Source organism: Pelmatolapia mariae, linkage group LG16_19 (genome assembly GCF_036321145.2).
Source record: "Pelmatolapia mariae isolate MD_Pm_ZW linkage group LG16_19, Pm_UMD_F_2, whole genome shotgun sequence".
In the NCBI taxonomy this organism is placed as follows: Eukaryota; Metazoa; Chordata; class Actinopteri; order Cichliformes; family Cichlidae; genus Pelmatolapia; species Pelmatolapia mariae.
Genome location: NC_086241.1, coordinates 36,359,259 through 36,383,316, shown reverse-complemented (window position 1 = coordinate 36,383,316; position 24,058 = coordinate 36,359,259). Strand labels below are relative to the sequence as shown.

The following is a 24,058-nucleotide window of genomic DNA, read 5'->3' as shown; positions in this document are numbered from 1 at the left end:
AGATAGACAGAGGGTCTTAGACTGTGCACCTGGGACAGCTGACCTATCAGATCACAGCACTTTTCACCTGGAAGACTTAAAACCAGAGACCCAACGGAGACTGAACACTTTTTGAACAAAAGAACAATAGTGCAAGAAATAACGAGAGAAATTCAAGATTGCATTAATTTAAACAAAGATGATGAGGTGGCAGCTACAATAGTCTGCGATACAGTTAAGGCTGTAATGAGCGGTAACCTCACTTCTAGAACATTTTATATTAAAAAAAATGGAAGGACTCAAATATGACAACTTACAAAAGCAGTTGAGGGAACTAGAAAGGCAACACCAAACAGACCATAGTGAGGGATTATAAGAAACAAATCAGGACAGAAAACCATGAAGAACTGGAAAAGAAAATGGGATTCACGAAACAAACATTTTATGAATCAGGATCAAAGGCAATAAAAATTCCAGCAAGGCGCCTTAGAGCACAAAGAACTAAACACTCAATGTACAGGGGCTTGCAAAAGTATTCGCCCCCCTTGAACTTTCCCACATTTTGTCACATTACAGCCACAAACATGAATCAATTTTATTGGAATTCCACGTGAAAGACCAATACAAAGTGGTGTACACGTGAGAAGTGGAACAAAAATCATACATGATTCCAAACATTTTTTACAAATAAATAACTGCAAAGTGGGGTGTGCGTAATTATTCAGCCCCCTTTGGTCTGAGTGCAGTCAGTTGCCCATAGACCTTGCCTGATGAGTGCTAATGACTAAATAGAGTGCACCTGTGTGTAATCTAATGTCAGTACAAATACAGCTGCTCTGTGACGGCCTCAGAGGTTGTCTAAGAGAATATTGGGAGCAACAACACCATGAAGTCCAAAGAACACACCAGACAGGTCAGGGATAAAGTTATTGAGAAATTTAAAGCAGGCTTAGACTACAAAAAGATTTCCCGAGCCTTGAACATCCCACGGAGCACTGTTCAAGCCATCATTCAGAAATGGAAGGAGTATGGCACAACTGTAAACCTACCAAGACAAGGCCGTCCACCTAAACTCACAGGCCGAACAAGGAGAGCGCTGATCAGAAATGCAGCCAAGATGCCCATGGTGACTCTGGACGAGCTGCAGAGATCTACAGCTCAGGTGGGGGAATCTGTCCATAGGACAACTATTAGTCGTGCACTGCACAAAGTTGGCCTTTATGGAAGAGTGGCAAGAAGAAAGCCATTGTTAACAGAAAACCATAAGAAGTCCTGTTTGCAGTTTGCCACAAGCCATGTGGGGGACACAGCAAACACGTGGAAGAAGGTGCTCTGGTCAAATGAGACCAAAATGTCGCTATGTGTGGCGGAAAACTAACCCTGCACATCACTCTGAACACACCATCCCCACTGTCAAATATGGTGGTGGCAGCATCATGCTCTGGGGGTGCTTCTCTTCAGCAGGGACAGGGAAGCTGGTCAGAGCTGATGGGAAGATGGATGGAGCCAAATACAGGGCAATCTTGGAAGAAAACCTCTTGGAGTCTGCAAAAGACTTGAGACTGGGGCGGAGGTTCACCTTCCAGCAGGACAACGACCCTAAACATAAAGCCAGATCAACAATGGAACGGTTTAAAACAAAACATATCCATGTGTTAGAATGGCCCAGTCAAAGTCCAGATCTAAATCCAATCCAGAATCTGTGGCAAGATCTGAAAACTGCTGTTCACAAACACTGTCCATCTAATCTGACTGAGCTGGAGCTGTTTTGCAAAGAAGAATGGGCAAGGATTTCAGTCTGTAGATGTGCAAAGCTGGTAGAGACATACCCTAAAAGACTGGCAGCTGGAATTGCAGCAAAAGGTGGTTCTACAAAGTATTGACTCAGGGGGCTGAATAATTACGCACACCCCACTTTGCAGTTATTTATTTGTAAAAAATGTTTGGAATCATGTATGATTTTCGTTCCACTTCTCACGTGTACACCACTTTGTATTGGTCTTTCACGTGGAATTCCAGTGAAATTGATTCATGTTTGTGGCTGTAATGTGACAAAATGTGGAAAAGTTCAAAGGGGCCGAATACTTTTGCAAGCCACTGTATAAAATTAGAGACCCATCTACTAATAAATTCACACTGGACTCAGAGACGATTCAAACAATCTTTAAAAGTTGCTATGAGATGCTGTACACTCCACCAACATTCATATGTGACAATAATCCAAAACTATTTGTTGAAATTAGACCTTCCAACAGTAGACACAAACCTGAGCCAAGCTTTAACATCTCCAACAAGTAAGAATGAACTGGACAACGCTTTTAGCAAACTGAAGACAAACAAAAGCCCCGGGAGTGACGGCTTCCCAGACGAGCGGCATAAGGTCTATAAACAGGAAATCTCATCTTTACTGTTCCCTCGAGGAGTGAAGACGTCATCTCTGTGATTCCAAAAGAAAGCAGGAACAAAGATTACTGTGAGTCACATCGACCAGTTTCAGCTCTCAGCGTCGATAATAAACTCAAGTTGAAGCAAAACAACAATGTTGGAGAGAATGTGGTCACATTAAAGCCAATCAACCTACACGTCTGTCGGTCATGTGATAAACTGCAACCATGCTGTTCAGATGATGCCAAGCTGATAGATGGACTTTGTCAGTGTGAACTTCCCAGGTCTTACACCTTGGTCTGATCCCAGAAGGTATGATTAAAAAAGAGAACATCTACCTGTTTAAAATAATGACTGTGGCTGTGAAGAAAGTTATCACAAGAACTGGCTGAAAAAGGAGTCGCTGAAAGTGAAATAATGGAGGAGATAAACTGAAGTTTCTATGACGAACCAAACTGGATGCCTTCAAATGGAACTGGTGGAAATGGACACTATATAAAGACCTCGACTTAAATGTTTGAGAACTACCCCGATGTGTGTTTTTATGTCTCTGTCCCATTCCTGTTCATCTTTTATGCTGTCAAAGAGACAAAATAACGAATGGAAAAAATACATAAATAAATAAAGCAGAGAGGATGCCGTTCTCCACAACCCAAATTGGAAGCTGATTCCACAGGAGAGTAGCCTGATAGCTGAAAGCTCTGCTTCCCATCCTATGTTTTGTTTTATGCATGTTTTATCACAGCCTATTTAAGAAAAAGGCACTGAAATTTAGCCAAGGTTCATACATTGTTTTATATGACATTCATCACCAAATAAATAAAGTGAAAAACACAAGATCTCGGTGGTACGAGGAGAAGAAAACAGAGAGAATTCTAAACCAGCTGGACTTTCAGCCTCTGACCAGCAAATCAAAGCCAAAGAAAGTGCGCGCACTGAGCACGATGCCCAAACTTCAGCTCTGTTTTAGCACAGAACAGCCAATATAGAGTGGCAGATTAACTGGGCAGCATGAACAATCAGGGACATTATTCCAAAAAGGCTGAGTGACCACAAATTGGCCATTGAGACAAGTTGTCACAGAAAAACCTGGCAACTTTGAGAAAACAGACTGAGTCAGTGCTGCCAGCAGCACGATGTAGCGACAGAACACAATGATGAACTGCAGCCTGCATGAAGAATCAAGGTCTTTAACAAAATAAAAGTCAGACTGCCACAGTATGACACACTCTCAGATGGGGGGAGAAGTAGAGCACAAACTACCATAGCAACAAATGAACTTTTAATGAGCGTGGCCTCCAAATCTCTATCATCACATACGCTTTACCTCACAGAGGTTAATCCTATGCAAGTGACCTGATCTGCTCTTATCATCACAGTTTATAAAGGTGTAATGGTGCTGTTAGTAGTAGCAACTATACCGTCTGCTGTTTTACATGTCCAGAGGCTAAATCTGTGCTACTCCACAACAGAATAGAATATAGAATAGAATAGTGCTTTATTGTCAGTGTACATGTATGAATGTAAAGACATCGGGAATAAATATAGCAGAATATAATAGAATATTATTCTCCTGACTGGAATATCATAACTTTTTAATGAAATATAATGTCATTAAAAATGTACTACATACATCACGCCACCACAATTCTAATAGCTAGCTTCACAATGAGAGTTCAGTCATTGTGTATTCCAAACAGCTTCCTGCAGTCTAGTTGTCTCAGCATTCGACTGTACATACACGCTGGGTGCATAAATGCATTCACACAGTTTATTAATAGTGTTCTATGTAGTTTAACGAATGTGCACTGCGTATGTGACTTGCCTCCATGCTCGTCTTCCTCTCCCAGCATGAACAAAAAGCAAACCTGCTCAGGAACAGAGTCAGTTAATAACAAAAAACTTGCTTGCAGCAAAAACACAGACTCCAAAGAACAACATGACAAACAAACCTTACTACTGACATTACTGACGTTATGAAGAAGGCAGCCATGTTTCCCTGGATCACTGCTATGGTGGGTATCAGTTTAGCTTGTATGCTAACATTAACTAATATTTGACAGATGAAAACCTCAGATTTCCAAACATAAATATAATTACATATGTTTCTGCATTATTATTATTATTATTATTATCACTACAGAGGGTTTTCACATCGTATCATGTGCACATTGATCAAGAGCTCTCCACCATGTTGGATGTGACATAATCACCAGCTGCTACAGAAACGTGTATTTCCTGACTTGAATGTTCTGGTTCCTGGAGGATGCTAACTGCCGAAGAAAGTGCTGCACCGAAAACCTCGTAGTGAAAGCTTTGGTTGCCAGCTGATTGTCACAGTTGCCTGTAGATGTTCATGTAAATACTAGCTGAGCAGGTAGAAATAAAAGTGCAAAAGTCCATAATGTGATCTTCTATGAGCTTTGCTTTTACTGCATTGGCAGTGTGTTTGAGATGCTGTGCTGAAAAAGGAAACTGTCCCAATCCAACGCTCTCCTGATGTTTTTACATGCTGGATCAAAATCTGTTAGTGAAAATGTCCTAAAGACATGATTTTAAAATGGTTCTTTGCTAAGTTGTCTGTTACATGTAGACACAAACTGGTTCATCCCTTGAGTTAGGGATCTTTTTTAAGATGGACTCATAGGTCAGTATGAAGAGGACAAGAAACACAAAAACACTCCTTTAAGAAATGGTTGTGTACAAAGACTGGACTAAAATGAATGAAACAACAGCAAGCGACCAAAGATCAACTCTGAAAGAGCTACAGTGTTAATAAAAATAAATAAACTATATTCTTCGTAATAAGTTATTTGAACAAAGAATTTGTCTAGCGCTTTAAAGATGGACGACAGGATAATCTGTAACAAAATGGTCTAAATAATATCCTGGTATAGACTCCATGAAACAAAATTCAACTTGACAAAACAAATATAATCTTAAGTCAAAGTAAATACAATAAAATAAATGAGGTATTAAGTAAAATCAAATATTTTGTTGCGATGAAACAAAGTAACATGTATGCTAAGTATCTCCTGTGATAGCTTAACAAAGTGCCGTGACTGTTTATTCCGGGTGAAATGGTCTTCATATTTCCCACTTCAACACAGCCATGTCCAAACGTTTTGTGTAAGTAAGTGCGCTGGACTTGAGTCTTGAACCCTGTGTTTTCTGGAAACGTCCACAGCAGCTTTTGCTGTGCAGTGAAATGAAGTCATCAGCAGCTCCAAGTGTGTTATTTTATGATGTCTGAACACACGGAGCGATATACAGCAGGGATTGCGGCTTTTCTCTGCGGATCTTTTTGCTATTGTTCTGTGTTTTTATAGCAATGCTCGGGCATCGCAGTGCACTGCTCTGCCAATAAAATGTGAACCCGACAAAGAGAGAGAGAGAGAGAGGCAGAGAGGGGAGCGGGGGTGGGCTGTACCTCGCAGTGAGGGAGTGCCATCGTGGGAGCGGTTTGCTCCTTCACATCAGACCTCTGCTATCCCTCCAAGCCGGAGGACCGAGGAGGAGCCGCAAGTCCTGCTTTGCTCTCTGCGGACTAACGGATAATAGCGCACTACAGCTGAGAAAATGGTTTTGCTGCTGCCGATGGTTACCCTTTACACGCTGAGCGTCTTTAGCGGAGCATCCGCCGCCACTCACTGTAAGTGTTTCACCTCAGTGCGCTCACCTGTCTGCGCCTCTGCTCTGCGGGCGGACAGCTGGCGCCGCGCCTGAATCAGGGGCTGCTCAGACCGGCGGAGTTTTACGCGCGCCTCGTAGCTGAGCCTTCCTATTGTTGCAGAAGCAGCATCGTGATTATTGTGCGGCACCGCTGTGCTGGTGTCGGCTCTCCTCACTTCACTTTTTGGTTTCGAGCACATAAACAAGTTGTTGATGTCTGCTGGCTGTGGTGTTGCTTTGAACGGACTGCACGATGAAGGTCATGCGAACAGGTTCGTTTCCTTTGGTTCGAGGCAGATGCGCTGCGGAGCGGCCGTGCTCGTCCTTAGTTGGCGCTTTCATGTGGGATTTTTACGAGTCTCAGTCTCTGGTCATGTTTTGCTGATGTGTGTTGGGGAACCAGAAGTGCTGACTGGCCACAGATGTGCTGCTCAGACGGCTGCTGGTATTGGTCGACTCCTACGTACAAGCCCCCTCTTACACCCCGCAAAAGCTGTCACTCCAGAACGAGACTTTTACACCGTGATTTGACGCCGTTTGTTTTTACCTGCATTACTGCGTCCAGTAATAGTCCTAAAAATCTCGATTGGCTATCGACCACCTATCTGAGTTTTGTAAAAGCAAAATTAATTGTTTTGATCCCAGGATAAAGGACTTCTGCTGTCCTTCGTTTCTACAGTAAACTGACCATCGTTGTTTTCATGGTTGGATAAAAACAAGCAATTTAAAAAAAAAAAAAAAAAAAGGCCTCGATCATTAATTCTCAGAGTTTGTGATCCAGCATCTCAGTGAACTGTGGAATTCTCTCAATGACAAAGTGCAAACCAGGAGGTTAAAATATTATAAAGTCCCATAATGTGCAATTCAACAGCATCACAATGTGTGTCCTTCAAGATGATCGTTGTGATGTCTCACACCAACTTCAACAGAAACAGATACAAATCTGTGTTACATGGTAAACGTTCAGTAGCTGTGTAACTGGCTTTCATAGGTGGCTTTACAGTAAGATGGTCACTTTTATTTCCTAAAATAAAAATAAGAGTTAATTCTTTATATTTTCATGTGGCAACAATCCAACCTGGCAACATAAGAGGACATATGACTGACCAGCAGTGAACCCAGATGGTTAAGGGCCATGGTGCAGGTTCACTCCTGCATGCCTGTGTCTCATTTATCTACTCATCTGCTTTGGCTTGTGTCCTTTGCATTGGTCGTTCTGTACAGAAGCTGTTGCACACACAAATGTTTGTTTTAACAGTGAAGTAGCTGGAACTGTTCTGGTCAGTGAGCACAGTCTGAAGTTATCCAAACTGAAGGTTTGAACTAGTGGAGTTCAAATTCAGCAGAATCCAAACAGACAAAGATTTTGTCTTAAACCACAAACCAAAAATATTCTTTTGAATGTTGCCAACCAAAACAAACAAAAGCACGGCTGCTCGTATATATCTGTTTATTTAAAACAAACATGTTTCCATGTCCTACATATTAAAGATTAAACATGAAATGGGATGGCCTGTGGGTGCCCTTAGTGAGCTCAGCTCTGACAAATATAGAATAACAGTTATCTATTCTCCAACTGGAAACAGAGGAAACCATCAGGGACCTGCTGAGCATGAACCTTTAGTAATGAGCCTGCTCAGTCAGTGCAGTTATTCCACAGCTCTCACTTATGTTGACCAAAATTATAACTCAGGGCACTAAGACAACGTCAGCCTCTCTATCTGAAGTCCAGTTGGTTGGTTCTTGTTCTCTGTTATTTCATGCCTATAATAATTCATTCTGGCCCTAAATTTTTCTTTAAGCTATTTGTTTAGAGGCAGATACACCTGTTTACCTGGGTAATGCATGTAATTAGTCTGCTGCTACCATTAACCTTTTTGTTACAAATATAAAAACAAGGCAAATGTTGTGACTCTGCACTGTTTACCTGCTGCTGTTCACTTATTATCCTCACACTTTACTGGACTAATTACAGTAAGCTGAGTCATTCACTGGTCTGTTTCTTTGGGTCTTTGTCCTCACAACAACTGCAGCACACAGTATGTGATACTGTGGGTGGGCGGTGCTTGTTAAACCCCACAGCAGCACTGTGTCTCATAACTTTCCAGCTTTGCATTTTTTGCAGTTTGGGAAACAAAACGTTCACAAATGTCACAAAAACTGTCTGTTTTAAATGTTTAATTATGCAAGTGAATTTAGTATACTACAGGGTGGGCCATTTATATGGATACACCGTAATAACATGGGAATGGTTGGTGATATTAAAGTCCTGTTTGTGGCACATTAGTATATGTGAGGGGGCAAACTCCTCAAGATGGGTGGTGACCATGGTGGCCATTTAGAAGTCGGCCATCTTGGATACAACTTTTGTTTTTTCAATAGGAAGAGGGCCATGTGACACATCAAACTTATTGCTAATGTCACAAGAAAAACAATGGTGTGCTTGGTTTCAACGTAACTTTATTCTTTCATGAGTTATTTACAAGTTTCTCTTTGTTCACAGCCATTGACATGTCAAAGAGGTTAACACATGAGGAGTGGATCGAAATTGTGTTGATATCTGGTGAACGCAGTAACCGGTCACACCAGGTGGGCGGAGCTTCTGTGGTTCCAATCAGAGTTGCGAGGATGACCACATTATTATTATTATGTTTAGACTGTGTGTTGAACTTTAGCCTCACATGCTAACCTCTTGGCTGTTTGAACACATTCTATCAGGCAGAATGTAGAGATGAACCATTTCAAGTTCAAATGTCAGTTTCTTACACAATAATTTAGATTTGGATCTAAGTCTATATGATCTACTGCTTTATTAATAAATGTTGTGTGAGCATGTGCTTCTGTGTTCCTGATAGATTATTAGAATAAATCCATCAGCTGTTTTTTAGCTGCAGCCTAACAAAGTGTGACGTGTCTTAAGAACTAACAGAGTCAGTGTAGCTTTTGTTTAAACTGATATGTTGATGGTGTGTGTAAAAAGGAGCTTCCTAACCTTTCTTGTCCTTTCTTGTCATGTTGAAAGTGTAAAAAGTGATTTTCAGCAGTGAAAGAACTCAGCACGGGCATGCCGTCGTTTCATGTGCTCGTCTGTCTTTGCGCGCTCAGGTTTGTGTCAGGATTTAAGCAGTTTGTGTTAAGGTGGGAAACTGAGCTCAGATGACAGCTGCATTAGTCACCTGTGACAGTGATGCGTTTTCAAACGTGACCTGCGATCAGGTTTGACACATGTGGCCTGATGAAATGGCGAGCTCCTCCTGGAGGTCAAAGAGCTGCTCTTATATTTACCGCTGGGAAACGAGGAAGCGAACAAAGATGCATCATCGCTGGTTTATCAGGTGACAGAGTTAATGGCAGCCATTTTCTTCTGAGAGGCCCGTGTGCGCGTCCTTTGGCTCTACAAAGACACGGCGATATGCCCGCGTTCTGTTTTATCTTATTGGCTTATTGGTCCAATAACGCTGGATACAGGCAACAGGACCCATTCACAACTATATGGAAATAACACTTACTTTATTATTATAGTAAAAATCTAGTTTTATTGACTGTAGTGGAAATATGTGCTGACAATAAGAAACCACAGCGTGTTCTCCAGTAGCACTATCAGTGCTATCAGTGTATCATGTAGGGCTTGAGTGCTTTCTTTTAAATGTACTGAGCTCACTGCACAATTCCCCAGCTGGCTTTGTGGTTTTTAATGACTAAGGCTGGTGTGGACCACTCAAAGCACATTTATATATCAGCTGAGATAAAGCAGGCTGTATCTGTGTGTGGCTTTTTATATGTTTTTACTAGTGACCTGGACATTTGGCTGACCATGCAGATTAACACGGTCCTGCTATTGCAGAAGGTTCAGTTGTACGACATCTTCAGAATCAGTGTTTGGTTCATACCTTGGTTGTTTTTGCTGCAAGCAGAGAAAATAAAAGGTGGGAAAAATGTTCCTGTGATCATGAACCAAATATAAACACCAGTATTCTTCTGCATTTCCTGTTAGCATGTTAGCAAACTTTCACCAGACAAGGACGCACACATGGGCGTCATGAACCATAATATCATGTTGAAAGTTTTTGCAATTTTTATATGTATAGGATCTGAAGTTCATTAACTACATTCCAACTACTTTCCAACCTGCTAAAGCTCAATAAAAATGAACAGGGAGCATACAGCAGTTTAGCGTTGCTTGGTGCTTGTGTTACAGCTCCTGTGGTGCAGCACTCTGTGGTCAGATGGGGCTGCTGGCTGTTGACGGTCATTATCCTGAACTTTAGGCTTAATGCTTAATGCTTAGGAAACCACAACCTTTCAACTCCTTTAAAAAATGCAAAAAAAATTGGTGTTAAGAGGTGTCACGTCAAAGCAACAGGTGGTTATATAACCCTAACTATACAGACATGTGGACCAATCGGAAGCCTGATGATGTCAGAAAAGAAAATCAAGGCACTCATGTTTTTGTGTGTGTGTGTGTGTGTGTGTGTGTGTGTGTTGTTGAGCGCTGGTGGCCTAATGATATTTAAAATGACAGTGACAGTATTGTTGTCAGTTTTGTGTTCGATGTTTAAAGGTGGTGTAGAGAGAGGACAGACTGAATATACTTGAAGGCTTTTTCATGAGGAAACTTGTGTTCTGTGTGTTATTGTAGCACAGAGCTGTACCAGGCTAGGCTAAAGCTGCTGTTGCAATCATCACAATTTTGGTTAATAGTTGAAATCTGGGTTATTTAATTTGAAATTTCATTAACAAACATGCATTTATTGAATGAATTAAAAAATGATGCCAGCAGGGTCTGCTGCATGTGTGCCTGCTGACAGGCGGAGAGGAACGGAGGGCGAAGAGACACTCTGAGGTCGTCTTCATCTGTTAATAATCCTTCCACAGGTTCACGTCCAGACATTTTTAGATAGAGCTGCTGACAAAATTCATGGAAAGAATTTATTGTTTTTACTCATCGGGTATCCTGATACTATACTGGGAAAAAACCCACTATGGGATGGGAAAAACACAGGCCACAAAACTACAAGTAGCGAACAAATACAATGCCATTAAAGCCATAACATTTCCTTTATAATTTCACTAGATCATTTCATCACAGGGCAAGATCACAATTTCTGAAAAAATAAAGATGGTCTGACGAGTTTGTAAATGTAGTGAAAAAGTTGGAGAGTGAAGCGTGATGATCGGGTTGTAAAAGCAAAAATATCTAAATGGACACAAAGAACCCAGAAGTGAAATATCCAGGTCCACCTATGCTAATGTATCTCTTTTTGTTTGCTGTTCATTTATTATTTTTGTGATCAAAAACAAACATATAACATTTCCCAGATGATATCTCAGTACTGCTTGTTTTGTCCTATCAGCTCTCGAGACAATTTAATTACTAGAGAACGTAAGAGAGGGAGAGCAATATTGGAAAAGCCGCTCGTACTACAAGTTAATTAATTATCCAAAGAGCTGAGGATTAACTTTCTCTCATCTTTGTGTTTCAGGGCTGTCTGATATTTGTAACTTCAGCATGTTACATGCTTACCAGCACACTTTGCATTGCTAAGTACATGTTATTTTCCAAAAGCACACTTTGGCTGAACTATTCTTGTAGCGCTGTGGCATAATTCATAATCATTATCTGGTTCAACTTCTTTAATAAGGCCACCCAAGGGCTGGTCACAGGCCAGCGTGAGGCATGATTTGAAGGGATGGAAGGAATTTGCTTTTGGCAGGAAAAAGGCTTTCATTACCCGCTGCTATGACACTCTTCAGTGTGAGTCTGTGGGAGGAATATTGCTATGCTTTAAGTGATCCCCTCGCAACGAGCAGAGACCGCTTCGCCAGGCATCCAGTTTTTATAAGATTGAATCAGCAGTGTGGCAAAGCAGCGGACACACATATTTACTTAAGATTTCATGCTTGAAGTTAGCTCAGCGAGCAGATACTTCAAAACTAATTATATCGCATCTGAAGCACCTGAAACACGTCGGAGCAGAGATGGCACGCAGCTTCACAGGAGCAGCGATGGGGTGTGCACGACGGAGCCGATGCAGCTGCACATTCGCTCGCTAATGAATGTGAAGCAGGCACTCGGGGAACACCTACAGCTGTACGCATTCAAGGCCTGATGAATTTATCAAAAGGTAAATGAGGCAGAGTGCTGTGGCGTGACAGCGCCGCCACTTTTCCTCATGTTTAAACATATACTACAGTTCTTCTGCAAGACAAAACAAACTGGGAGGAAGGTGCGCTCTCATCATCAAGAGGGACCCACTTGACTGGATGCTGGGATTGTTGTACGAGTATATATGATCACAAGGATTAGTGCCATCGCGTGCTCACTTCACAGTGCTTGGGCTCACTTAGACTCAAAGTTTCTTTGTCATTCTTAAGGCTTCTCAGGATGATTTTGTACTTTTGGTCATTAATAGGGAAAGTCTTATTGTAATCGAAACAACAAAACCAAAGTGTTAAGTGAAGAATTTCAAACTTGGTGCGTTGAATCAGACCCAGAAACGCAGCCCACTGAAACACATGCAGACTCTGGTTAAACACTGAGAATCCAGTTCAACGCAGTCAGGCTCTTTTTGCATTAGTTAGCGAGATAAAAACACCAGCCAGAGATAGTGACTATCCAGGGGACTCTTCTTCTGCACAAATCTGTACAACAGTCAGAACTGTCATGGCGATGAAACGGTGATTACAAATCTGCAGATAACATCAACAATAAACTGTAAAATGAAACACTGTTGCAAATAAGACAAAGATTGTCTGTGAAGGTTCTCAGTCATCCAGGTCATCGCAGTCTAAGGAGCTCGGAAAGAAAAGCCTCGGCTGATTGTGACCTACACCTGTTTTTACACCTTGGCTCGTGTGATTAGGCAGAGGATCAATAGGAGGTCCACGACCCTCTTGGGGACACTCCCATAGGGCTTAAAATCTGGGACTCTCCACCAGTTGCTCTTAGAACTAAAGAAGCTTCTTGGATGAAACGTCTTCAAGACACTCAAAGAAGTCCAGACACTTTTCTTTCTGAGCTCCTTAGAAGACAAAAACGCTGCAGAGAATCCTTTGGACAGAGTAGTGACACTGAAGTCGGTTATTTTATTGACTTCACTAAAATAATGTTGCTGTTTATTTCTAAGGTGTATCCAAATCACAACAGTCGCCTTAGCTGGTTTATAAGGTGAAGACTGTACAGTAATAGAGAGAAAACCCCGACAAACTAGTTTGGAAGGAAAAACTCAGCCAATGAATGTGCAGCATCATACAAGATGACCAAAAAATAGATGGTACAAAAAATAAGTCTGTCTGTGAGTCCATGAATTTAGCAATAAAATATTTACAAAGGTGAAACCCGTGTCACATGATCCCCATCTGTTGGCCTTCAGAGAAAATCAGGCTACACTTAAATCCTTTTGCACTGAGTGGAAATGAAACTAGTCCCAGCAAATTAGGTGAATACCATGATTTTTATTGTTTTCTTTGTCTTCATTTGGTTTATTGCGTTACTGATTCAGCACCAACTGCTCTATTATTTCACTGATCCTTGGTTTGGGCAGACATCAGGACTGGTTCATTATTAGCAAACGTAGCAGATAGTTGGTGTTTACTTCACAATAACAAAGGAGTTTATCAACTAGTGAAATATACTACAGGATAGTTCATACATACTGAAGCCATCGTGTCTCCTCTCACTAACACACCGGACCCGCCAGTATATCGATAACTCCCACAGATACCAGCAGGGCCAGACTTCAGTCTCTCTGTAAGATCTCTGACACGTCAGAATTAGTCAAAGGTGTGAAATAAAGAGACTTTTTTATCTCGTCTTTGTCATTGATAAATAATTTATGAGGAAATGATAGACGATACAGGGATGTTTCTTATACGTGCATGAAAAGAGGTTGGTGAGCAAAGTTGTCACTGGAGTTCAATAAAAACTGTTCATTTATAACTAATTTATAACAGCTACATTTAGAAAACCATTCATTGGTTGTTTTCACTAATTAAGCATAGATGTCACATCATAGAAATATCTGTGACAGTAAACAAACGAGCATCAGATCTTATTATTTATCTTTATATGTCCTGTCAGAGTTGATTCCTCTGATGCTTCACCACAGAACGGACGCTCTCTTGTCTGTGCAGATCGAGAATAAAGTGCTTTCTGATTGCAGTAAGTATGAAGGAAACATGCTGACACATGATATCAGACTATTTAGAGAAATAATTTCTGCCACGTCTCGTGTGACGATTACGGCGCCAGGAGACATCTTCCCATTTCCAGCCACGCTGGTCACAGAGCGATGCTGCACCAGTCCTCGATCTATAGACTGCAATGAATACGCTGTAAGTTTCACTCGCTTTCTGTTTCCATGTTACTGGCAGAGGGTTTGAAAGGATTATCAACACCCACCCTGCCAATAAAATGGATGCACAAATCATTGGGGACGGTTACAATCATGAAATATGAGAAGAAGAAAAAAAGCTTACTTTGAACATTCAGACTCAAAAAAAAAAGTCATAAATTTAAAGGTAAATAGACGCTGCAGAAATGCAAACTCTTTATGTTCCAGCTTAGTATTTTATGGAGTTTTGTTATTGTGTTAAGCTACTGCATGCAATCTTATTGAATATTGATCGTGATGTATGGGAGCCAAGGAAAGAAAACCTGATTCATCTGGATTCAAACTTGCAGTTGCATCTTTGATTCTTTTATGAGCTGCGTTTGCTTTGCCCACCAGATTTTCACTACTTTGCAATAAATGTTGCATTCTTCCCTCTGATCCATAGAAGAAGGCCAGTGCCTTTAAGCACGGCATGGGTCCATACAGCCTCAGCTCTGACTGCTTAGTGCAAAGTCTGGGTCAATGTAGCTACTTAACTAGAGCTAGTAAATGAAGCTACTTAATCCAGCTCTTTAGAATATATTATTAGGCTACAACCGCCTGCTGCTGAGGCTGATTAAGACTGGCTATGGCTATAATTGTGTGTAAAGGGCTGATTATTACTGTGACTGTTTGTTTATAGTGGCTTATAATATGTGCAGTTAATTGACGTGACTTTGTTGAGTGTTAATTAAAGCTTCAGCATTGCTGAACTCTGCAGTGCAATGGTAACAGAGTGCTGTATTTAAAGTTTAAGTCCTGGGTGGCTAAACAATGACTTCTCTGCTGATTCCTGATAGAAACACTAAAGTGTGGCTGATGCACACATATCCTTAGCCTCATATCAAGTATATGAATATAAGCCAGTGCAGCAGGGCAGAGCAGCTGCAGTCACCACAGCTACAGTGTTGCAGTTTGTCCTGTTGAATGCAGTAACAGTAACACTACGATGAATGTGCTGTGTAGTATCAGCTTTTGTAAACTCTGTAGCATAACAAACATACCATGTACATTTTTGAGCTATACACTGTATATTTAGGATGGGTGTAGTCACCACACGGCCTCTGGTGGGTAACGTCTCCCTGTGACGTCACCATCTTGGTATTTTATGAGTGAGGAGTGAGGGAAACTACATCACCCTGCTTCATCTCCTTTGGTACTGTAATCGAGGAAAACTGTGTATAGCGTTCAGTAAGACTCAAAACTCATGACTGAAACTGTAAACTCATCACAAATTAGTTTAGTGAGTTGATCGATGAAGGGAGCTGTTCTCCTGTGTTCAACCTGACTCGCTTTATAAACCAGAAGAGTGGCCTACTGCAGCTCCACGCCACGTTTACGCTTTACAGAGGACAGAAGGGTAGGTCCATCTTTTACATAATGTTTGTGGATTTTCTCAGATCATATTAATGCCATAGTATTTGTAAACATTTGACTGAAAATCATCCAGGAAATTAGTGGGTTAGATGGATTACATTATTTTTCCATGATGAGTAAGTAAGTAAAGTTGATTTATTAAGCGCTTTTCATAGACAGGCAGTCACAAAGGTTAAAATCAACAGGTACCAAAATAGACAACACAAAAGGTTTAATGTTAATAAAATGTAAAATAAAAAAATACTCATACATGTAGAGCACTGGAGGAACGCTCTGCAATGCTTCTATGCAATAAACAGAAAACATGATGTTTTGGAAATAACATCATAACTGCTGTCTTTTAATTTTGCGTTGACAGGTGCCATCAGAGCGGTTCATACCAGCGTTTTATTTGCTTCATCTTTTACTGCATGTTTTTTATTACCAGTTTTTTTGGCCTTTGTTCTCTTTTTGTCAACAAGATATTATCCCATTATCACCTTGTCTATAGCAGATGCTCCCAGAAATCCAATAATCCAATAGAAAAGTATCACGTTTCCTGTTTCACTACATTCCTGAATGGGTGCTGAATAATTAATGTTTGGCAGATGCGATGCATATAATCACTCAAACTGTCGATAACTCATGCCGCAGGCTGCCTTTAAATGCTCGGAGCTCCCTCCAGATTATATCCAGTGTGCACAGACGTGAATCGCTACAGTAAAGCAGTCCATGTTCCTCGATCATTTGCATCGATATGAGCGTCCCTGTATTCAGCCGGAGCGTGGAACTAATTGTTAGCCAATCTCTGGTGTACACTGGCTGTTGCTGAGCATAGGTCACTGAGCCCCAAAGCCTGTTAGTCTATGCATGCTATCATATGAAGCTTTATCAATACCACAGAGAGGTCTGAGGCCACTCTGTCACCAGATACTATCACTGTGTCTTTTCATATTATTGACTCTGTGGTTTCTCTTGGCTTAACTTCTGCAACCTCCTTCTCTGGACCACCTTTGCTTTGATTTACAACTCGTTTAAACGTCTTATACATATGGCATCTTCTTGCCCCATAACACATGATAACATGTACAGTCCAGCCACTTGGGTATACCTGTTTAACTATTAGTTAATGCAAATATCTGTAAGTTGTTTCCATCTCTCTTCTAGATTTATTTGAGTTTTTCAGGCTTCACTGGTGTCAGAATCTCTTTAGACTTCATATGAGAGTTGTAGTCAGCAGCTACCACCTACAAATTCAAAGTCACCACTTGGAATCAAACCCAAATCTGTTATCCAGGAGGGCAGGCCTTACCTGGCCATGAAGCCTCTTGCCTGTCAATTGTCCTGTTTCTTCTGAGCCTGGGAAAACTCAGCGACTATATATAACTCAAAGGCAGTTTTATTAAAGTACAAAATAACACACAGACAAGGAAAACCAAACCAAAGATAGGACACAGCAAAGAGGAGGGAAAGACTGAGGCCATATATACAAACACAGCATGATGGCTAATGAGGAAGTAAAACTAGACCGAGATACCGGGAGGAACAGGCACCAAAATAAAACAGGAAATGACTGACGCTGAGAATCGGCCTAAAACATAAAAGCTTGATGCGGACAGAAGAGCAAACATGAAAATCAGAAGGAATAGAGTGAGAATACACGAGGTGACACACAGCCTCCCATTAACTAACAACAGCCAGGTCTGCTCGTTCAGTTAGCACGCTGTGGAAAGACTTAGATGACGAACCTGTCTCACATGTATAACTACTGTATATATATATTTTTTCTCAGACCACAGATTATTATAAGGAGATGAGGCAATAAGGATGGTTGTTGACGTCAACCAGATCAACGAGTATAGAAACAGCATGTCTGAATAATTTGCTAACATCATAACTGGAAACGTATGTGCATATTTATTATGAGTGTCTAGCATTATGATAGGATATATTACACAGAAAAAAGAGGAAAAACACAGTAGATCAGTTTTAAATTGCCATGTCACAGCTTTAATTGAAATAGGTTTGGCAGCACATGACTCACAGCAGCACGCACTGACGAAACCCTGTGAAGCCATCACAGGGAAGAAACAACGCGTGTGCAAAGAATTTTCCACACGCTGTCGTCATTGTGTTTGTGTGTCTGTCGAGTTACTTTTGAATCCTTAAACTTTCCGTTCAAACGCTATTTCACTTTCTGTACGAATGCAAACCTGATTTACTAAAGCGAAAAATATTTATCTTAATATGCATTCATTTGTTCTTAAAGCCTATCAGCCATCCATCCTCCTCTGCTTATCCTTATCAGGGTCATGGGAGCCTATCCCAGCTACCATAAGGAAAGAGGCGGGGTATATCCTACACAGGTCACCGGCCTGATGCAGGCCTAACGCAGAGAGACCGACAGCCATTCCCACTCACATCCACACCTGTGGGCAATTTAGAATCACCAGTTAAGCTAACCCCAGTAAGTGCATGTCCTTGGAGCAAAGGCAGCTTTGACAGAACCACAGTCAGTCTGGTCTGTGTGTCTAAGCTCAGAGTAGAAAGTTCTTGTTGTGGGAAAAGGCGAGTGGCCTACATGTGGATGCTACGGTGGCAGTGGAGTTTTCAGTGAGAGTGTAAATACACGGTCATGAATGGAAGGCTGTGTTGGATGTGCATTGCATCGAGAGGAGTATGTAATGTGATTATAACAGTGGGCTGGGATTTGGCTGCATATTTTAAAGTAATTGCTGAATTTACTCCAGCAGTGTCAGGAGTGGAGACTCGTCAATAATCCATTTGTGGCGTGCAAACTTTGTTCTTTCTTCTTGAAAGAATAAATCAAAATAATCACTCCGAGAACAAGAGTAGAAGACAACTTTGATAAATAGCTTAACTCAGTTTATACAGTTTCTTTCAGAGCGATGCAGATTAAAACAGTATTTGTGGACCGTCTGAGAAAGCCTTTTAATAAAACATAGGCTGTGGTAACTTGTCCAATGTGTTTAGACACTGATCTGTTTCGCCACATTGTTGCATTTCAAGCTTTATGTAATGTTACTTTGTGCTGGGGCTACACTAAACCAAAGAGTATATATTTGTATGAATTTTACAGACGGGTGATTTGTTCAATGTCAAAATATATGCACATTATCTGTGGTTTGATTTCATCTTTATGGTGACTGCATTGTACCTGCAGGTCATATTTGCAACATGTAAGATCATGTTACTTGAGTTATAATGAACTGTGTACAACAAACTGACCAGTGTACTCAAGAACGGTTGAAAAGTGCCTCATGTCCTGAGCAATAAAGTGAATGTGCTTGTCACTTGTGTGTTTCGATGAGAAAAGAGGCTGCACATGGAGCGTGGTGTCAGTGGAGCTGATGCTCAAGTAAGAAAAAGAAATCCTACAGAGGGATAAACAGGTCAGTTTGGAGGTTTCTGATTCTTAGCATGGACACAAACAAACTGGTAAACTGACTGGTTACCATACCATACCATCTTATGTATCTGAGCTGATCTGAGCAGGTCTACAGCAGAAGTTCACAGTTTACAGTGTAATTTAGTCAATGCTTCATGACGTTTGAAATGAATTAAACTATTATCATTAATTAATAGGTGCGAGTCACATGATTAGGGGTGTGCTCGTTTAATGCAACCCCCTCCCCACATACTCTTTATTGCTAATAATGGCCAATATTACAGTACATCAAAGCTGCTTCAAAAACACAGTCTTATCTCTTCACTGGTGCAGCTGTATTTGAAAAATTAATGTCGCGCATGAAATTAAAACCAGTATACCACTCAGCACTATAAGTTCCTAATTAGCCTACTTTTTAAGAAACTGGGCAGTATAATATAGTTGCCTTTTACTTTATAGACAAACTGTAACTCAGTGGCTTTGGACTCCAGCTGCTAGTTCTTGTTCTGCTCTACACTCTCTGCAAGATCACCGTGGCAGTGCATGAATCAGACTTCAGAGAAGAAGAAACTGTGTCCAAGACAATGAAAAACTGTGTGTATGACCTCAGGATGAAGCAGAGTATTTCAAGAACCAGCCGATATAAAGGATTGCTGAAATAGCACATTGCTTCCACAATAATAAGAGGATTATTCAATTGTGAACTGATTGTGGATAACACGATTGTCTCACATGGACAAAAAAATCAAATGAAATAAAAAGAAAAAGCACAGAAGAACCGCACGGACACGACAGTTTGGGTCATCACACAATTAAATTCACATCCACAGCCTAAATAGAATGACTAAATAACTACACACACACACGCACGCACGCACGCACACACACACACACACACACACACACACACACACACACACACACACACACACACACACACACACACACATATATAGTGCAGGCCTAAATTGTGACAAACTAACATCAATAAAAAAAATTAGCCCAAAGAAAAAAGTGTGCAGTAGTTCTCATATAGTGCTTTTCTACTCATGTGTTATTCAACATGCCTTATTCACCCATTCATACATCTGACATTCACACACACACACACACACATACACACACACAGAAGAAGACAGTAACTCACATGGAGTCGACAGCAGACTGCAGTAGCAGCTGCGTACTCTGTGGCAAAAGCTGAACTGAAACTAGTGCAAATAAATTAGGTGAATTTTTCCTTAACAAGTGCTTACTCACAGGGGGTCTCAGATGACCCCCTGTGAGTAAGCACTTGGTGACAGTGGGAAGGAAAACCTCTCTTTTAACAGGAAGAAAGCCCCAGAGAGCAGGCTGAGGGAGGAGCAGCAGTCTGCTGCGGGTGGTTGGGGGGTGAGGGCAGGAAGATGGGACATTTGTTATTTTTGTTATGAATACCAGTCCAGTAAATACATGTTCATATATTACAAAGTAAAATCTTTAAATTAAGCCTGATGTTGAGTGTGTCCCAGTCTGATCCTCGCAAACACAGCTTCTTATTTAACCTTTGTTATCAAAGTTGTGCAGCAGATATTAGACCTTCTCTGTCGACCTGACACCTTCTGCTGTCTCTGAAGACTTCAATAACATGTCGTGCACGATGTTCCTTTAAGCTGTGTATGTAATTGGGCAGCTGTTGGGTTTAATCACATGGATTTGGTGCACCAAGTAAAATGGATCAGACCAGATTGAAATGTGTGCTCCACTTTGCTCTGCCCTTCCCCTGTCTTTATTACATTTTCTATTTTTAGGAAATCCCTTTGGCTTTTTTTCATATTCAGCTCTTTGAGTTCCTTTTACAGATATTGTCCATATTTATAGGGTGTGAGCTATGTTTGTTGTTATCCTCAGGTGTAGTGATGCCTCCACATCAGTTTAAATTATCCAGCATCTGGTATTATCAGTTTGTTATCATGGGTGAGACTACGTTGTCTTTGTACTGAGGAAAGGGCAGCAGTTACAGCATGCACGAGCTACTGCCACTCTCAAACACCGACTCTGTGCTGTGATCTCATTTTAAAGCGAATCCTGCAGCAAACATCGTCTGGAATTAAAAAGATTTTCTGCAAAGCTAATAACAGATTGTAATTTCATATGACCCAGGTATCGATCCAATGATGAACAAGAGGAGATTGAAATATGGCTGTAAATCAACACATGCTTACAGGGATTTAGTGGCTGAGAAGATTCATGTATTGTTTTTATGAAGGACTACATGATATGTGGTTATTAAAGGATAAGTCTCTATATTTATTTATATTTTAGTCTTATCATTATGTCACATAAAGCCCACCCTTACTACTTGTGATGTTGTACATTTGGGGCGATCGTGGCTCAAGAGTTGGCAGTTTGTCTACTAACATCTGAGTCCATAAAGACAAGCCTTAAGTTAAATGTTACATAATAATATTTCATTACTATTTGAATGAATGTAGCATTAAAGTAGGGCTGCAGATATTAATTATTTTAGTAAGAGGGTTTTCTGTCAGCTCTGATACATTTGTGTCACTAATGAGCAATGTTAAAGGGGCGATCGTGGCTCAAGAGTTGGCAGTTCGTCTTGTAATTGGAAGATTGCCGGTTCGAGCCCCGGCTCCGACAGCCTCGGTCGTTGTGTCCTTGGGCAAGACGCTTCACCCGTTGCCTACTGGTGGTGGTCAGAGGGCCCGGTGGCACCAGTGTCCGGCAGCCTCGCCTCGCCTCGCCTCGCCTCTGTCAGTGCGCCCCAAGGCGGCTGTGGCTACAATGTAGCTTGCCATCACCAGTGTGTGAATGGGTGGATGACTGGTTGTGTAAAGCGCTTTGGGGTCCTTAGGGACTAGTAAAGCGCTATACAAATACAGGCCATTTAAATATTCAAAAGACAAAAACTTTTAAACTTTTTACCTGCATACAATATCTGCATGTGTGAAATATTAGTAAAATAAAACAAAGCCGAGTCCTTTTACTGGCTTTGTTCGCCATATTTAAATCATATTTCTAAAGAGAACATTTTCTCAATGCAAAAACAGAAAAAGGATCTCTCAGTAATAATCAATAATATAATCACTAATAAAATACGCTGTACACAGGGGTGGATCTAGAGAAATTTTCTTAGGGTGGCATGAGGGTGGCAAAGAAATCAAATGGGGAGGCAAAATCAAAGCCTTTTTTCCCCCCCAAACACATACGCAGGTGGTTACATATGGTTAAAATGATTCAAATGCAGTAAGTATACACGTTTTTCATATAAATATAGTCTATAACTTAATTATTGTCTGTAGCCCACATAATTACACACTTTACATAAAACATGTGAGTTTTGATGTTATGTACTGTATAGACTGTATAATAAATAAATATGTAGCCCAATAAGTATAAAATCCAGAAAACTACACAACATGGGGCGTTTCATTTACAAACACAAGTCTAACTTAAGTTTCACTGTTTTTTGTTAGAAAACAATCACATTGTTGCAGCTTAAATTACACAAAATGTCAGAAATCTGCACTGTCATGAACAAAAATTAAACCAATTTTTTCATGATTGGTTCACCCTCAGATTGTTTCATTTTATTTTCCCCCTCGACTTGTTTGGTTTCTTTTCAGCTCAACTGAATTTAGTTGTTTTTTTCACTGACATACTGCATTAGTATTACTGATCTGAAATCACACAAAGAACCTAAAATCCTAGTAGTATTTTTTTACTGTAAAAAACACAGACATGTTGAGTAAATGTTTATAACTTGAAATGCAAATATAAATTGTACATTTTGTAAACATATACAACTATTTATCTAAAAATGCAGCCAATATATGGAGGACCACAAGAGCCACGCGCATCGAAATAAAGATTTCTGTGCTTAAATAATGAATTGTAGAATAAATTCTGCATTTGTAAATTCATTTTTGAATTCCAATTTAATAAACTGCATTTCAAAATCCTTTTTCCACTTGCAATTTAATAAACTGCATTTCAATTAATACACCTGCTGTTTTTTTCATTTTGTACAACCATAAAAATATTACTAAAACTAAAATGACAGAACAATCAGGTTTCACAATAAGATGCCCCACAAATGATGTGTGCCAGTAAAAAAAAAAGTTTGTCCGCCAAAAGACAGAAGAAAACAGCACAGGGATAAACCTGCAGGCCTGACAACAGGAGATGTATCACTCCGCTGGTTTTCTACTTAGTGACAGTGTTTACATTGCAATGTGCCTGTGTGACATTCATTAGTGCCCTCACTGACACACAAAACAAAACGACTACACAACAGAACAACTACACAAGACAACAAAACACACTAAGTATACACTCCACACTAAACATCACAAATCTCCCACATCTAAAAACTCTCTCTCTCTCTCTCTCTCTCTCACTCGTTCGCTCTGTCTCGCTGCCGTCACTCCCAAAACTTTTCCCTCTTCCTAAACAACCAAATCCCACGTGTTGACTTTTTTTTTAAATTGGTCGACATGGTGCATTTTTCCACCGATAGGAAAGAGGTTTTTCCCTTTCTTTACTGTTTTCCCGCTTTCCTTAGAAAGCGCTTAAAACACACACACACAAAAACGTGACGACAGTATTTAGAAAAAAGCGTGGCTTACATATATATATTATCATAACTCTGGATTTACTGGCCTGTAATTAAAATGTAAAAACTTTGAAGTCCGAACTTTCAATGTGGGCTGAAACAGAGACTCAGCGTGGCTGCAGCTTGTTGCTTTGTCAGCTTACATCAGTCATGTGATTTGGAGGTGCAGCGTGTTCGTGGACCACAGAGGGTTAATAACACTCACCTTCCTTCCATTTCCAGAGTGTAACATCCAAACACCTGTGTAAAATCCGAAATTCCCATGGTGTTGTT

At 40.6% G+C, this 24,058-nt stretch overlaps 1 protein-coding gene across 1 annotated transcript in view; it reads left to right on the top strand.

The window, feature by feature from the left end:
* The first annotated feature begins 5,835 nt into the window (after positions 1 to 5,835).
* Positions 5,836 to 24,058, top strand: part of cntnap5a (contactin associated protein family member 5a) — a 118,555-nt gene continuing 100,332 nt past the window's right edge. Inside the window, exon 1 of the mRNA XM_063497037.1 lies at positions 5,836 to 6,016. Within this exon, the coding sequence (XP_063353107.1) occupies positions 5,944 to 6,016 (73 nt within the window). The 5' untranslated portion in view covers positions 5,836 to 5,943. The remainder of the gene's footprint in view (positions 6,017 to 24,058) is intronic.